General features: G+C 37.2%; 6 protein-coding genes across 6 annotated transcripts; 3 read left to right on the top strand and 3 right to left on the bottom strand.

Annotated features, from left to right (window-relative positions):
- On the top strand, window positions 2,150-3,508 carry LOC104725922 (UDP-glycosyltransferase 79B6-like). Its single transcript, XM_010444673.1, has one exon. The coding sequence runs from the start codon at window positions 2,150-2,152 to the stop codon at window positions 3,506-3,508; it is 1,359 nt and encodes a 452-aa protein (XP_010442975.1).
- LOC104725921 (codeine O-demethylase-like) lies at window positions 4,004-5,769 on the top strand. Its single transcript, XM_010444672.2, has 4 exons — window positions 4,004-4,301; window positions 4,409-4,656; window positions 4,943-5,270; window positions 5,401-5,769. The coding sequence occupies exons 1-4, from the start codon at window positions 4,065-4,067 to the stop codon at window positions 5,635-5,637; spliced, it is 1,050 nt and encodes a 349-aa protein (XP_010442974.1). The 5' UTR covers window positions 4,004-4,064; the 3' UTR covers window positions 5,638-5,769.
- On the top strand, window positions 6,319-8,083 carry LOC104725920 (UDP-glycosyltransferase 79B9-like). The gene has a single exon (XM_010444671.2). It carries the CDS (start codon window positions 6,514-6,516, stop codon window positions 7,855-7,857), a length of 1,344 nt encoding a protein of 447 aa, XP_010442973.1. The 5' UTR covers window positions 6,319-6,513; the 3' UTR covers window positions 7,858-8,083.
- Window positions 8,453-9,124, bottom strand: LOC104725919 (homeobox-leucine zipper protein ATHB-52-like). Its single transcript, XM_010444670.2, has one exon. The coding sequence runs from the start codon at window positions 9,031-9,033 to the stop codon at window positions 8,557-8,559; it is 477 nt and encodes a 158-aa protein (XP_010442972.1). The 5' UTR covers window positions 9,034-9,124; the 3' UTR covers window positions 8,453-8,556.
- LOC104725918 (homeobox-leucine zipper protein ATHB-52-like) lies at window positions 9,742-10,360 on the bottom strand. Its single transcript, XM_010444669.2, has one exon. It carries the CDS (start codon window positions 10,267-10,269, stop codon window positions 9,793-9,795), a length of 477 nt encoding a protein of 158 aa, XP_010442971.1. The 5' UTR covers window positions 10,270-10,360; the 3' UTR covers window positions 9,742-9,792.
- Window positions 11,156-13,666, bottom strand: LOC104725917 (probable aminotransferase TAT2). The gene is made up of 7 exons (XM_010444668.2): window positions 13,246-13,666; window positions 12,472-12,811; window positions 12,162-12,380; window positions 12,017-12,076; window positions 11,767-11,922; window positions 11,576-11,669; window positions 11,156-11,482 (listed from the first exon to the last, which is right to left on the bottom strand). The coding sequence occupies exons 1-7, from the start codon at window positions 13,494-13,496 to the stop codon at window positions 11,352-11,354; spliced, it is 1,251 nt and encodes a 416-aa protein (XP_010442970.1). The 5' UTR covers window positions 13,497-13,666; the 3' UTR covers window positions 11,156-11,351.

Raw genomic sequence — 14,120 nt, 5'->3', positions numbered from 1 at the left:
TGGCTGAGTCGGTTCGAATCGGGCTCGGTAATATATTATGCATTGGGATGTCGAATCAATTTCAAGAACTCTGTTTAGGAATGGAGCTCACTGGTTTACCGTTTCTTGTAGCGGTAAAACCACCAAAAAGGCGCAGAGACAATCCAAGAAGCGTTGCCATAAGGGTTTGAGGAGAGAGTGAAGAATCGTGGAGTGGTCTGGGGAGAATGGGTGCAGCAACCATTGATATACGTCATCCACTAGTAAACCTACTCACCCTAGACAAGGATCAACTTTAAGAATTCTGCATAGGGTCGGAGCTTACAGGTTTAACCTCTGTTGTATGATTGTATCGGTAATTACTTAAGGGTTGAAAGAGCAGGTAAAGGTCGATTAGGTCTGCTTTGTGAACCATTGATATTTGCTCATCCATCAATAGGCCTGCTTTGTTAATCGTAGTCATAAACATGTTGAACAGTTATACCAATATGGTGATAAATTGAATTTTAAAATCTTGAATCGAAAGTTATCAACTTTCCCATGAACAAGAATGAGAGAGATGAAACAAATCTCGGAAAAGATAATTTCTTCATTCAAGTGAGGTATAAATTAAGATTAAATACAAGTGAAACTAAACCACTATGCTAACCAAACTATATAAGAGATTAAACCAATGTAAACCGACTATATACTCTAATAAAAGTTGAATCTAGTGAATGACTGCTAAATAGTGTTTATTCCACATTTGGGTGAACAAATATTTAACACTAGATTGATGAGCAAGGAACTCGAGGTCTCGGTGGAGGTGAAAAGAGAGGAAACAGGGGATGGTTTTCGAAGGAGAGATTGAGCGGTTCGATTAGGTCTGTGATGGATAAAGACAGTGAGCTTGGCAACCTAGTGAGGAGAAACCACGCCAAATGGAAAGAGTCTCTAGTTAGTATTGGGCTAATGAATGGTTATGTCAATAAGTTTATAGAAGCATTACAGAAACTAGTCTAGAAGAGAAAGAACATGAATAAAAACACTTTTTAAAGAAACTTGGTTTGCATAGACATTTGAAGCTCTACTCTCTCAATCTCAAATTTCAGTTTCTATGCTAATTCTACACTCTATATATTTCCGCATACCTAAACCAAATATGTATAATTTCACTTGCATTGTTATGTATAATTATTAATTCACATCGTCGTTTCTCACTGGCATTGTTGATATTGGTTCACCTAAACCACGTAATACACTAATACCGAAGCACGTGCTTGCGGCCGGGAAACGTATATGTACTTTATCAGCCCTTTAACTACTGTAAATGTCAACAAAAATGTTCCTGACATATCGTGGTCGACCCTTTACACCACCAGTTTTGTCACAAAAAAAAATTCTTTGGTCCACTAAAAGTCGGTCTTAATATTGTTTTGGGCTTCTGGCCCCAATATATTATGGAACGGCTCTGATCACAGAACATATATCAAAGCAAAGATTGATGAAAACGAAATGTGCTTTTTTGTATAACAGATGAACCTCCAACTGTATGTTTCACTAATGACTAAACATACAAATCTTTCCACGGAATTAGTTCCACCATTAATCAAACTTAACGAAACCATTATTAAGTTTATCTCTACACACTGCGCCCAAGGAAGGAGACATTCGATAAAGCTAGAAGTCAGTTATGTAAGTAACTAAACTACGAGGAGATTTTAATAAACCTTGCCAACGACTTTTTAGTAAAATGCTAAATGTAGACTAAATGTAGACGGGAAAAATGCATATTTCCATCTCACGGCCGACAAAAAGTAAATGGATATTTCTATAAACTGTTATACGATTTTCTCATATATTATTGCTCTTATTAGTTGTGGCCACGGGGACTGGCAATAAACTGTTATACGATTTTCTCACATATTATTGCCTTTTGTTTAACTACACATATTTGACACTGAAACGTTGAAAATGATACAACGCTACTTCTGACACTCGGAGCTACCTTTCATTTAATTTTCTCATAAATTTATTGGTGTTTTCTCCTTAGCCTCACACTAAAATTGAAAAGGAAAAAAAAAAAGAACTTTTATTATTGTATCTCTCCCTTGGAAGGCTTGAAATTTTTTGGTTTTCCAATTATCACATTTGGATAACTCGGAAGAGGAAAGGTAGAAAAGAAATAGAAATGGAGCCAAAGTTTCATGCTTTCATGTTCCCTCGGTTCGCCTTTGGTCATATGATTCTCTTTCTGCATCTTGCTAACAAACTAGCTGAGAGAGGTCATAAGATTACTTTCTTGCTACCTAAGAAAGCTCAGAAGCAACTTGAACATCTCAATCTGTTCCGAGACAACATCGTCTTTCACCCTCTTGTTGTCTCTCCTCTCGATGGCCTCCCTATTGGTGGTGAGACAGCCTCGGATATCCCGACCTCGTTATCAAGTTCATTGGCCTCGGCTATGGATCGGACACGTGATCAGGTCGAAGATGCGGTTCGAATTGGGAAACCGGATATGATATTCTTCGATTTCGCTCAGTGGGTAACTGAAATAGCTAAAAAGAATGAAACCAAGAGTGTGTATTTCATAACGTTTTCTGCAGCAGCTGCATCTACCTTACTTGTCCCTGGTCTTCGACCAGATAACTTAGATGTTCTTCCACCAGGATATCCATTTTCGAAGGTGTTGCTTCGCGGTCAAGAAACTAATGCCATGTCATTCCTCTTTTATCCGTTTGGAGAGGGACATACGATTTACGAACGTAATAGTAAGGGACTTACAAACTGCGATGTCATTTTAACAAGGACTTGCCTAGAAGTGGAAGAGAAATTTTGCGATTTCTTGGGGAGCCAATTTCAGAGAAAAGTTCTCTTGTCAGGTCCAATCCTCCCTGAACCGGACAAGATCATACCACTAGAAGATCGATGGAATCTTTGGATGAACCGGTTTGAACCCGGCTCAGTGGTGTTTTGTGCTCTAGGAAGCCAAATCATTTTGGAGAAGAATCAATTTCAAGAACTCTGCTTAGGGATGGAGCTGACAGGTTTACCATTTCTTGTAGCGGTAAAGCCACCAAGAGAATCATCAACAGTCCAAGAAGGGCTACCAGAAGGGTTTGAGGAGCGGGTGAAGGGGCATGGAGTGGTATGGGGAGGATGGGTGCAGCAACCGTTGATATTGGCTCACCCATCGGTAGGGTGCTTTGTGAACCATTGTGGGTTTGGATCAATGTGGGAGTCTATGGTGAGTGATTGCCAAATTGTATTACTTCCATATTTGCCTGATCAAATCCTCAACACAAGATTGTTGATTGAGGAACTAGAGCTCTCAGTGGAAGTGGAAAGAGAAGCAGGATTGTTCTCAAAAGAAAAGTTGAGCGTTGTGGTAAGGTCAGTGATGGAAAAAGACAGCGAGCTCGGAAACCGGGTGAGGAAGAACCATGCAAAGTGGAAGGAGACTTTGCTTCGTCATGGACTAATGAGTGGTTATGTCAATAACTTAGTAGAAGCACTGGAGAAACTAGTCCAAAATATAAATCTTGAATGAAAACCTTTGTAGCCAAACTAAAAGAGAAGCTATGATGACAATAAGACCGTAAGAACGTATACCACCAAGTTGTTCGTTTCTTGTCTATGTTCGGCTCAAGTTTCACTTACTAGATCAAATATAATTTGATTTTGAACTCATCTTGATACGTTATAACTTATAATTATTTAAAATAAGTTGAGATGAAATTAAGTAGATAGCCTTACAAATAAATATTTTCGTTTCCAACTCCTCTAGTAATAAGAAAAATACTAGGTAAACAAACCCTTGGAGAGTAATGTAGAGTTTTTGCATAGCCGTACTTAGCTTTGATGGCATCAAAACCTTGTCCAAAATAACATTCTGAACCAAAAAAAAAAAAGAAAGATAATTATTAGTTTGCCAATTTTCTCTTTGAGATAATGTTAAGATTTACAAAACGGCAATTTTTGTCCTATGCAACTTTGCTTGCGTATTAAAATAGTGAAAAGTCAAGAATTCAAGATTGTCTTCGTTTACTATAAAAGTTACTTTGTTTCTCTCCTAAAAGATCATCAAACAAAAAATCCTCCGAAAAATGGAGAAGCCAAAACCCAAAACTGTCCAAGAGGTGGTTGCATCCGGAGAAAGACTACCGGAAAGATATCTCTACACACCCATCGGCGATGGCCAACGTGATCAACCTTTCAACGGTTCGTCGCAGGAGATGGAAATCACGAACATCGATCTTAGTCTTCTCCTCTCTTCTTATGATGTCGGTCGAGAAGAGTTGAGTAAACTTCACTCGGCGCTATCTACATGGGGCGTTGTTCAGGTTTTGGTTTTAAACTTTTAACGCTCTTACAAGCCATGATCAGAGCCATCTAATTCTGTAAATGTTTATAGTGTAATCATGAAAATTTTGATATCTTGTTGAAGCAGGTGATGAATCATGGAATCACAGAAGCGTTACTCGACAAGATTTATGAGCTAACGAAGCAGTTCTTTGCGCTTCCGACAGAAGAGAAACAGAAGTACGCGAGAGAGATTGGTAGTTTTCAAGGATATGGAAACGACATGATACTGTCGGATGATCAAGTTCTTGATTGGGTCGACCGCTTGTACCTCATTACTTACCCTGAAGATCAACGACAGCTTAAGTTCTGGCCTAAAATCCCAATCGGATTCAGGTAAAAATCCATCGGCCGGTCTAGAAGACAAGCGGGTTAACGACACCAATATTTTAAAAAAAAAAAGTTTAGAGCCACTTAAGTTATTTTATTTTATAATAATAAGAATTTGGTGTTTAGAAGATATTTTAATACAGTTTTAAACATTTTAGAAATCAAATAGGAGGACAAAATGTTCTTAAACCGGGTTACCATTTTTATTGGACCGGCCTTGCATAGGACCATAGCTTTCAGTTTCCTATAGCTTTCCTTTATATTTTGGTGATTTTGACTAGCGTTTCTTCAGGGAAACTTTACAAGAATACACAATGAAGCAACAGCTAGTGGTTGAGCAATTCTTCAAGGCATTGGCTAGATCGTTGGAGTTGGAAGATAATTGCTTTCTAGAGATGCATGGAGAAAATGCTACGATGGAGACAAGATTCAACGTGTATCCTCCATGTCTGAGGCCGGACAAGGTTCTTGGTCTTAAACCGCATTCTGATGGCTCGGCCTTTACTCTTCTCATACCCGACAAAAATGTCGAAGGACTTCAGTTCCTCAAAGATGGGAAGTGGTATAAAGCTTCAATACTCCCTCATACAATTATGATCAATGTAGGAGATACTATGGAGGTAATCAATCAATTAATCATGATTCACTTTTATATGCAAGTATGAAAAGAATAAGAATATATTTAAAAATGCATCTATGATAGTTGAAGATTGTTTGGTGTGTTTGAAAGAATCTCTCATGCATTTTCAGATAATGAGCAATGGAATATACAAGAGCCCGGTTCATAGAGTGGTGCTTAACGGAGAAAAGGAAAGGATATCTGTGGCAACGTTTTGCAATGCTGATGAGGACAAAGAGATTCAACCTGTATATAAGCTAGTGTCTGAGGTAAGACCAAGGTTGTACAAAGCGGTTAAGAAGTCTGAGAAGACCTTCTTCGATTACTATCAACAAGGTCGTAGACCGATCGAAGATGCATTGATCTGAAAAACATTCAGTCTCCTTTTAGCATCAACAAATGCATATGTTTCTTTAGCTACTTGACCCTTGTCAACAAGACTGTTTTCTTTCTTTGTTGGAACGTGAGATTGCAATAATATCATTAGAGTTTGGAGTTCATCTTCCCAAAACAAATTAAGCCTAAAGAATTTCTAACTTGACATCTATCTTAAGTGTTGTTATAAATATGGTGCTTATAAAGATGATGAATCTACTAGTAACGAAGGTAGTAATCCTGAACAGAACTACAGAAGTCATCAGATCCAAAGAGAATTGGGAAAGATGGAGTGATAAAGATTAAAGAACAACATGACCTTGAGTCTAGGGGATTTTTTGTTCATGAAGTTCTTTTTAGGCGCTCGAGCTCAAATTAACATATATTTGTGCTTTTACGGACTCGAATCAAAGAGAGCCAAGCTAACCTGGTGCAGTTTAATACTCGTAGTCATCAATTACTTTTTGACTTCTTGACATGCAAACATTGTATCCTCTCAAGAGGCATTACATGAATTTACTTTACAATAATGTTTAGATATAAACAATAATATCTAGATCAGATCTTTCTAATAAAGACAAAGTATATTTTAACACACGTAACAACTACGGCACTACTTCACCAACTAAGCCACCAAACCCGCAGTAATAAAAAAAATCTAAAAAACCATTCACGCTTTCACAAGAACTTTCTCCAAGCTAAAATATTCGGGTTATCTCAATCGCAGAAATTATTGAGCAAAAAAAACAAGAAAAAACAAAGTTGCTTAATTATCATCTGAAACGCTACAAAAAAATTCTTCTTTTGGCTCTCTTTGAAATCTTTATTTCTTTTTGTCTTCTGTTTTTTCGACAATTTAGGAAAGCAAAATGGGCAAAAAATTTCACGCTTTTATGTTCCCATGGTTCGCTTTTGGTCATATGACTCCGTACTTGCATCTAGCCAACAAGTTAGCTGAGAATGGTCATAGGGTTACTTTCTTGCTGCCCAAGAAAGCTCAGAAACAGTTGGAACATCAAAATCTGTTCCCAGAAAGCATCGTCTTTCACCCTCTTACTATTCCTCATGTTGGTGGCCTCCCTGCTGGCGCCGAGACCGCATCTGATATCCCCATCTCGTTGGGGAAGTTTCTGACCGCAGCCATGGATCTCACACGCGATCAAGTCGAAGCTGCCGTACGTGATTTGAGACCTGACCTGATCTTTTTTGATTTTGCTTATTGGGTTGCGGAAACGGCTAAAGAACATAGAGTCAAGAGTGTGATGTACTTTGTGATATCGGCTAACTCCATAGCTCATGAACTTGTCCCTGGTGGTAAATTAGGAGTACCTCCACCTGGTTATCCTTCGTCAAAAGTGTTGTACCGTGAGCACGATGCTCACGCCTTGTTGACCTTTTCCATCTTCTACGAGAGGCTTTATCACCGGATAACAACAGGTCTTATGAATTGTGATTTTATCTCGATTAGGACTTGCAAAGAAGTTGAAGGTAAATTCTGTGACTATATCGAGAGTCAGTACCAGAGGAAGGTTCTTTTGACAGGTCCAATGCTTCCAGATCCAGACAACAATAAAGCACTTGAAGATCGATGGAGTCACTGGCTGAATCGGTTCGAACCGGGCTCGGTAATATATTGTGCATTGGGAAGTCAAATAAATCTTGAGAAGCATCAGTTCCAAGAACTCTGTTTAGGAATGGAGCTCACTAGTTTACCGTTTCTTGTAGCGGTAAAACCACCAAAAGGCGCAGTGAAAATCCAAGAAGCGTTACCAGAAGGGTTTGAGGAGAGAGTGAAGAATCGTGGAGTGGTTTGGGGAGAATGGGTGCAGCAACCGTTGATATTGGCTCATCCATCAGTAGGCTGCTTTGTGAACCATTGTGGGTTTGGATCAATGTGGGAGTCTCTAGTGAGTGATTGCCAAATAGTCTTGCTTCCATATTTGTGTGATCAAGTTCTCAACACGAGATTGATGACTGAAGAACTCGAGGTCTCGGTGGAAGTGCAAAGAGAAGAAACAGGATGGTTTTCGAAGGAGAGTTTAAGTGTCGCGATCACCTCGGTCATGGACAAAGATAGCGAAGTAGGGAATCGAGTCAGGAGGAACCATGCCAAAATGAAGGAGATTTTGGTTAGTCCTGGATTATTAACGGGTTACACTGATGAATTTGTTGAAACTTTGCAGAATCTAGTCAACGATCCAAATCTAGAATGAAATAAATTCATTATAAAGAAAGAACGTAACAGCTGTCACAAATAAGGAAATTAGCCATGTAGTCGTGTTGTTATTGTTTTGTCTTTTTCTCAAAATTGTAATAGATTTGTCTTTGTTCAACGTTTGTCTTTTTCTATAGAAGCAAGAATGCGATTTTACTTTCATGAACAAGATATGTATTAGTCTCTATAATTATTTTACTTTAGTGCCAAGGAAATAATTTCTTGTATGTTCTAATAATGCTGCTCTTGTAAATTTTGGAACAAGTTCTTATAACCAAAAAGAAAAGAAAAAAAGAATTATAGTCTCTATAATAAACAAACCGTATCTCAAACCAAATTGAAGGAGCATCTGCTTAGTCCTGGATAATTGACCTGTTACACCGATAAGTTCCTAGAATCATTGCAAAATCTAGTAAATGATACAAAATCTAGTGTGAAAAGACTAGATGTGATCAATAAGGTAATATGAAACTAGACCACGTTGTTGTCTTAGATTGCAATTCTTGATTCAAATTTTCTTATATTCTTATAACCATAACAAGAAATGAAGAAAAGTCATCTCTTTGTATTAGTGAATGTCTCAATGACTTCAATTACAGATTGCAATTCTATATTCAGACCGCATGAAAGCGAACAAAGGAAAAAAAAAAACAGAAACAAGACTATATATTGGAATCTTGTCTGTGTTGAAACAGAATCAAACCCATGAGGTTGATGAAGATCCATGTCCATTGCTAACAAAACAAGCGTAAAGCTCGTCGAAGACCACCACTTCATCATCGTGAGCGTGACGTTCTTCACAAGAACCTAGATAAGAGTTACACACAGGAGAATCATGATTTGTGAACAGAGCAAGCTGATTCCTCGATCTCTTCAACTCATCTTGGAGAAACTCCACTTGATGCTCTAACTTTGCCTTGTCGGAGAGAGCCGCTTCGAGCTTGGACTGAAGAGCGCAGTGTTGGAGCTCGAGAGACTGAGTCTTGGACCTGGCTCGTTTGTTTTGGAACCAAACTGCGACTTGCCTCTGAGGTAGACCTAGCTTGTTCGACAGTTGAATCTTGAGATCTGGCTCGAGTTTCTTGTTCACGGTGAAGCATTTCTCCAGTTGTCTTAGTTGCTCTTGTGTTAGCCTCTTTTTCTTGTTTCTGCTCTGACTCTGAGAATTCTCCATCTTTCGTTATTCTTTGTTGTGCTTGTCCAACGTTGTGGCTACGCATGCATATATATACACACACTCACACATACAGACACATATGTAAACATTGAAGCGTCCTATGTAAAGATACAAAATTACTAAGATTAGATTTTTGGGTCATAAGCTTGACATAAATTATAGTATGTATATTAGCTAGTAGAGTTTTTAATCTTAGCTTGACAGCGAAGTTACAAAGACATAAACTTATGTTGTCAAAGTTACTATTGCATTGATAGAAAAGAAATTTATTTTAAAATGAGAAATCGCTAAATGCATTTGCATATTTAGAACGAAATTATAGTCACTAGTACAAAATGGATAGAAAGATTAACACAAGTCACAAGATAGAGGAGTCGGTTTATGTAGAAGGGGGGTCATTTGGGAATCAAAGCTATGGGGTACAAAGGCCCAATTCACTGTTCCTTAAGGACCCACCGTACTATTCAAAATAATGAATTGGGACTATGAGAAAGTAACTATTCAGATTAATTAATTAAAATAAATTAGTTAATTAACAAGTGTTTTTCTCAAATACATGCATGTATTCACGTGGGCTGGTCGTATCGAACCTACTTAAATTTAATAGCATTATCATCTAAGCAAAATGTTTATTAAAATAAAAGTACGAACACTTTTTTGTTCTCTTTGGGACAATGCATCTTGTTTTAGCGTTTCTTNAAAAAAAAAAACAGAAACAAGACTATATATTGGAATCTTGTCTGTGTTGAAACAGAATCAAACCCATGAGGTTGATGAAGATCCATGTCCATTGCTAACAAAACAAGCGTAAAGCTCGTCGAAGACCACCACTTCATCATCGTGAGCGTGACGTTCTTCACAAGAACCTAGATAAGAGTTACACACAGGAGAATCATGATTTGTGAACAGAGCAAGCTGATTCCTCGATCTCTTCAACTCATCTTGGAGAAACTCCACTTGATGCTCTAACTTTGCCTTGTCGGAGAGAGCCGCTTCGAGCTTGGACTGAAGAGCGCAGTGTTGGAGCTCGAGAGACTGAGTCTTGGACCTGGCTCGTTTGTTTTGGAACCAAACTGCGACTTGCCTCTGAGGTAGACCTAGCTTGTTCGACAGTTGAATCTTGAGATCTGGCTCGAGTTTCTTGTTCACGGTGAAGCATTTCTCCAGTTGTCTTAGTTGCTCTTGTGTTAGCCTCTTTTTCTTGTTTCTGCTCTGACTCTGAGAATTCTCCATCTTTCGTTATTCTTTGTTGTGCTTGTCCAACGTTGTGGCTACGCATGCATATATATACACACACTCACACATACAGACACATATGTAAACATTGAAGCGTCCTATGTAAAGATACAAAATTACTAAGATTAGATTTTTGGGTCATAAGCTTGACATAAATTATAGTATGTATATTAGCTAGTAGAGTTTTTAATCTTAGCTTGACAGCGAAGTTACAAAGACATAAACTTATGTTGTCAAAGTTACTATTGCATTGATAGAAAAGAAATTTATTTTAAAATGAGAAATCGCTAAATGCATTTGCATATTTAGAACGAAATTATAGTCACTAGTACAAAATGGATAGAAAGATTAACACAAGTCACAAGATAGAGGAGTCGGTTTATGTAGAAGGGGGGTCATTTGGGAATCAAAGCTATGGGGTACAAAGGCCCAATTCACTGTTCCTTAAGGACCCACCGTACTATTCAAAATAATGAATTGGGACTATGAGAAAGTAACTATTCAGATTAATTAATTAAAATAAATTAGTTAATTAACAAGTGTTTTTCTCAAATACATGCATGTATTCACGTGGGCTGGTCGTATCGAACCTACTTAAATTTAATAGCATTATCATCTAAGCAAAATGTTTATTAAAATAAAAGTACGAACACTTTTTTGTTCTCTTTGGGACAATGCATCTTGTTTTAGCGTTTCTTTCTTAGGCCTTACTGCCTTAGCATATCAGAATCGTTAAGTACTTTATAGCCTTTTTGAGATACGCCCTGTTTTGTATCGTAGACAACGATCTTTTACAAATTATGACCAAATATGTTGGGCCTTGTCTGAGTCTTCAACTATTCTAATTACAAATATGTGTTAATAGACCTGGCCAGTGGCCATATTGCAGGAAACTACTCTATAATTAAGTTTGATAGATTATTTCTTTACAACAAGTATGTATATGTAAATATTTTTAAACTTAAGAGTTGATTTTATTACAGTAAAGCTAATTTTATATCAAAATTTATAAATAAATAAACACTATACTATATATGTATCTGTGTGTTTCAAACACTTTAACCTTGCATAGAAATCAACTATGAGGTTGGATCTTGAGCCTTGGCATGTCTGAGATAGAAACATTTGATCCTTTTGAAAGCTTCTTCGATCGAAGTTGCATCGGCCGCAAACGTTATCCTCAGCCAGTTCTTCAGCCCCACCGCAGTCCCTGTTTAGCCAATATCCATCCACACACAAAGTAATATATCAAAAACAAAAAGGACTACAGCTCTCAAAAATTGTAATTTCATAATATCCTTACCGGGAAGAAGGATGACTGATTCTTCTCTAGCTAACTTGAAACAGAAGTCGATATCATCGCTTACATCTTCGAGTAAGGAGAGATTCAGCTTCACCTGAACGAAGTAGACAAATCAAATATTTAATTAAGACCATATACATATGTGACAATTTGTGAACATTTTTGTCACAACGTTATATATAAATGCTCACCATCATTGCCATGGATCCTTCTGGTCGATGTGAGGAATCAATGCAAGGAATCTCCTTGATCCAGTCACAACAAATATCCGAAGAGTTCTTCAACGAGTTCAATGTTTTCTTGAAGAATGATTCATCCGTCTGTTCCAAAATCGTGGGAACCGCAGCCTGATGCACAACATAATCAAGAACAAGATTAATCACTCAAAATCATTAATAGGGATTGCTTTTGAAATGTAAGTAATATTTATACTGTATATACCTGAATAAATGTAGCTGGTCCACCAAGAATATCAAAGTATTTCTTAAACCGCTCGATGATCTGATCCAAAACGAACAAAGAATTAAGTATATAAACCTCTCTGCATCATCGATTTCTTGAAAGATTGACGCTATCTATTACTAACCTTAGGGTCTTTAAACGAGCCAGAAGGATCAGTGGTCACAAACCACCCGAGCCTCCAACCAGGAACTATCCATCTCTTAGATAAAGAGCCAAGAGTAAGTACTGGAACAATAGATCCAAACACACCCATTGGCACAAACGGTTTGCTCCCAAAAGCAAGATGACCATAAACTTCATCAGCAATCACAAGAAACCCTAGTCTTTTCGCTGTTTCCGCAATCTACAACACAAAATAAATAAAACACAAGTTCGTATACATCAAATCACAAACAAGAAACAACAACATTGGTTACAGAAAATCTCAAGCTAACCTTCATCAAATGGTGGTAACTATAGACATTTCCACAAGGGTTACCAGGGTTTATAACAACCAAAGCAACCGTGTTTTCGTCTGCAATAGACTCGACAGCGTCAAGATCAATCTCCCATCCGTTTTCTGGAAGAAGATCTACATAGCGAACCTCGAGGTGTCTAAACTTAGCACAGAGCTCATAAATTGGGAAACCAGGTCTTGGTAGCAAAATATTAGCCCTAGGACGAGCCAACATAGCCAATGCTACATCGATCGCTTGCGTGCAACCTGATGTAATGAACACATCATCCTGTGACAGTTTGTATGGAAGATCACGAGATAGATACTCTGCTATTGCTCTGTTTTATTACCCAAAAAAAAAATGTTTTAAAAACCAACCGAAGTACCGAACCAATAATATAAAGAAATTAAAATAATATAAAATCGAAAATTAGTGTAGCAACTATTTTCAAACAAATTTCATTATTATTTTGGTTTTTCATAAACAAAAAGTTTCAGTTTTTTTTTTCGCCACAAACGTTGGTATTTCTACAAAAATTGTAAGAAATTATCAAATAAATTTTTAAAAAAAAAAATACAAAAAAATTGTAAATTCATAACATCAGGCAAAATTAAGATTCGGTTCAATTACTGGTTCAGTTAATTATATTCGGTTTATAGTTAAACGAACCGAAATTGACATCCCTACCTACTACTACCCTAACATCAGCACCACAAGTATTAGAGAAAGACAAAAAAACAGAGAGAGAGATGATGAAAAGACGAAAGTAACCTTCGGGATTGGGGAAGACCGACGGTGGGAGCATAACCATGGAACTTGTTAGAGAGAAGAGAATCTGAAACAGCTTGAAGAGATACTTGCGTTGTACGAAAACAAGAGTACAGAGTTGGGTCTCCCATTCCAAGCGATATAACTCTCTTTTTTCCTTCTTCTTCTTCTGAGATGCTCTCCATTAGCAAACTCAGAATCCCTTTGATTGTGATTGTGCTCGTCGTCGTCGTCGTTGCTCCTCCATTCTCCATCTCTTCTTTGTTTGAGTTTGTTTCGGTGCAACTCGTAAGAAGAAGAAGAAGAAGAAGAAGAAGAGGGAGGTTTTGATTTGGTGTGTGTTTGAGAGTGAGAGATTTGCCAGATTGGAGAAATATGTGGTTTATCTTTTACAACCAGTTTTATTTGTCTCCTTCATATAAAAAACCATTATTATATAGGACTTTGGAGATGGTTGAAATTAGGATTTAACCCAAAGTCTTTGTTTTCATTATCGAATCATCGCAACTTAAATATTCTGTTAATAATATCCCAATTGAATTAGGATAGGGCTGTAATATTTGTTTAATTACCGAGTTGCACCAAAAATATTTTTAAAAATTTCTCAAGTAGTACTTTCTAGTTTCTACCCGGTTAATACAAAAATGATACACAATATGCGATTTAATATTCAAAAAGAAAAAAAAATATTGTTTTCTTACTTACGATGTCATGGTTTAACTGATTAATTACATAATTGACTGAAGAGATTTTTTAGAGAAAGAAAAAAATACTAAAGGTGGCTAGTAGCTATGTTAATTACTTTGGTTTAACTTGTTAATTACTTTGGTAAATTCAAAAAAAAAAAAGTAGAACGAGAACTCGAGAATGTAATGAAG

The sequence above is a fragment of the Camelina sativa genome, chromosome 11 (genome assembly GCF_000633955.1).
Source record: "Camelina sativa cultivar DH55 chromosome 11, Cs, whole genome shotgun sequence".
NCBI classification, from domain to species: Eukaryota; Viridiplantae; Streptophyta; class Magnoliopsida; order Brassicales; family Brassicaceae; genus Camelina; species Camelina sativa.
The sequence above is the reverse complement of the archived record's forward strand: the minus strand, read 5'-3'. Positions and strand labels throughout refer to the sequence as shown.

Excerpts from the sequence above, each read along its gene's own strand:
- LOC104725917 (XM_010444668.2), bottom strand. The coding sequence starts at position 13,496 with ATGGAGAATGGAGGAGCAACGACGACGACGACGAGCACAATCACAATC. Across the intron at positions 12,077-12,161 it reads GCTCGTTTAAAGACCCTAAG|ATCATCGAGCGGTTTAAGAA; the intron begins GTTAGTAATAGA and ends GTTTTGGATCAG. Across the intron at positions 11,923-12,016 it reads GACCAGCTACATTTATTCAG|GCTGCGGTTCCCACGATTTT; the intron begins GTATATACAGTA and ends GTTGTGCATCAG.
- LOC104725919 (XM_010444670.2), bottom strand. The coding sequence starts at position 9,033 with ATGGAGAATTCTCAGAGTCAGAGCAGAAACAAGAAAAAGAGGCTAACA.
- LOC104725921 (XM_010444672.2), top strand. The coding sequence starts at position 4,065 with ATGGAGAAGCCAAAACCCAAAACTGTCCAAGAGGTGGTTGCATCCGGA. Across the intron at positions 4,657-4,942 it reads AAAATCCCAATCGGATTCAG|GGAAACTTTACAAGAATACA; the intron begins GTAAAAATCCAT and ends GCGTTTCTTCAG. Across the intron at positions 5,271-5,400 it reads ATGTAGGAGATACTATGGAG|ATAATGAGCAATGGAATATA; the intron begins GTAATCAATCAA and ends ATGCATTTTCAG.
- LOC104725918 (XM_010444669.2), bottom strand. The coding sequence starts at position 10,269 with ATGGAGAATTCTCAGAGTCAGAGCAGAAACAAGAAAAAGAGGCTAACA.
- LOC104725920 (XM_010444671.2), top strand. The coding sequence starts at position 6,514 with ATGGGCAAAAAATTTCACGCTTTTATGTTCCCATGGTTCGCTTTTGGT.
- LOC104725922 (XM_010444673.1), top strand. The coding sequence starts at position 2,150 with ATGGAGCCAAAGTTTCATGCTTTCATGTTCCCTCGGTTCGCCTTTGGT.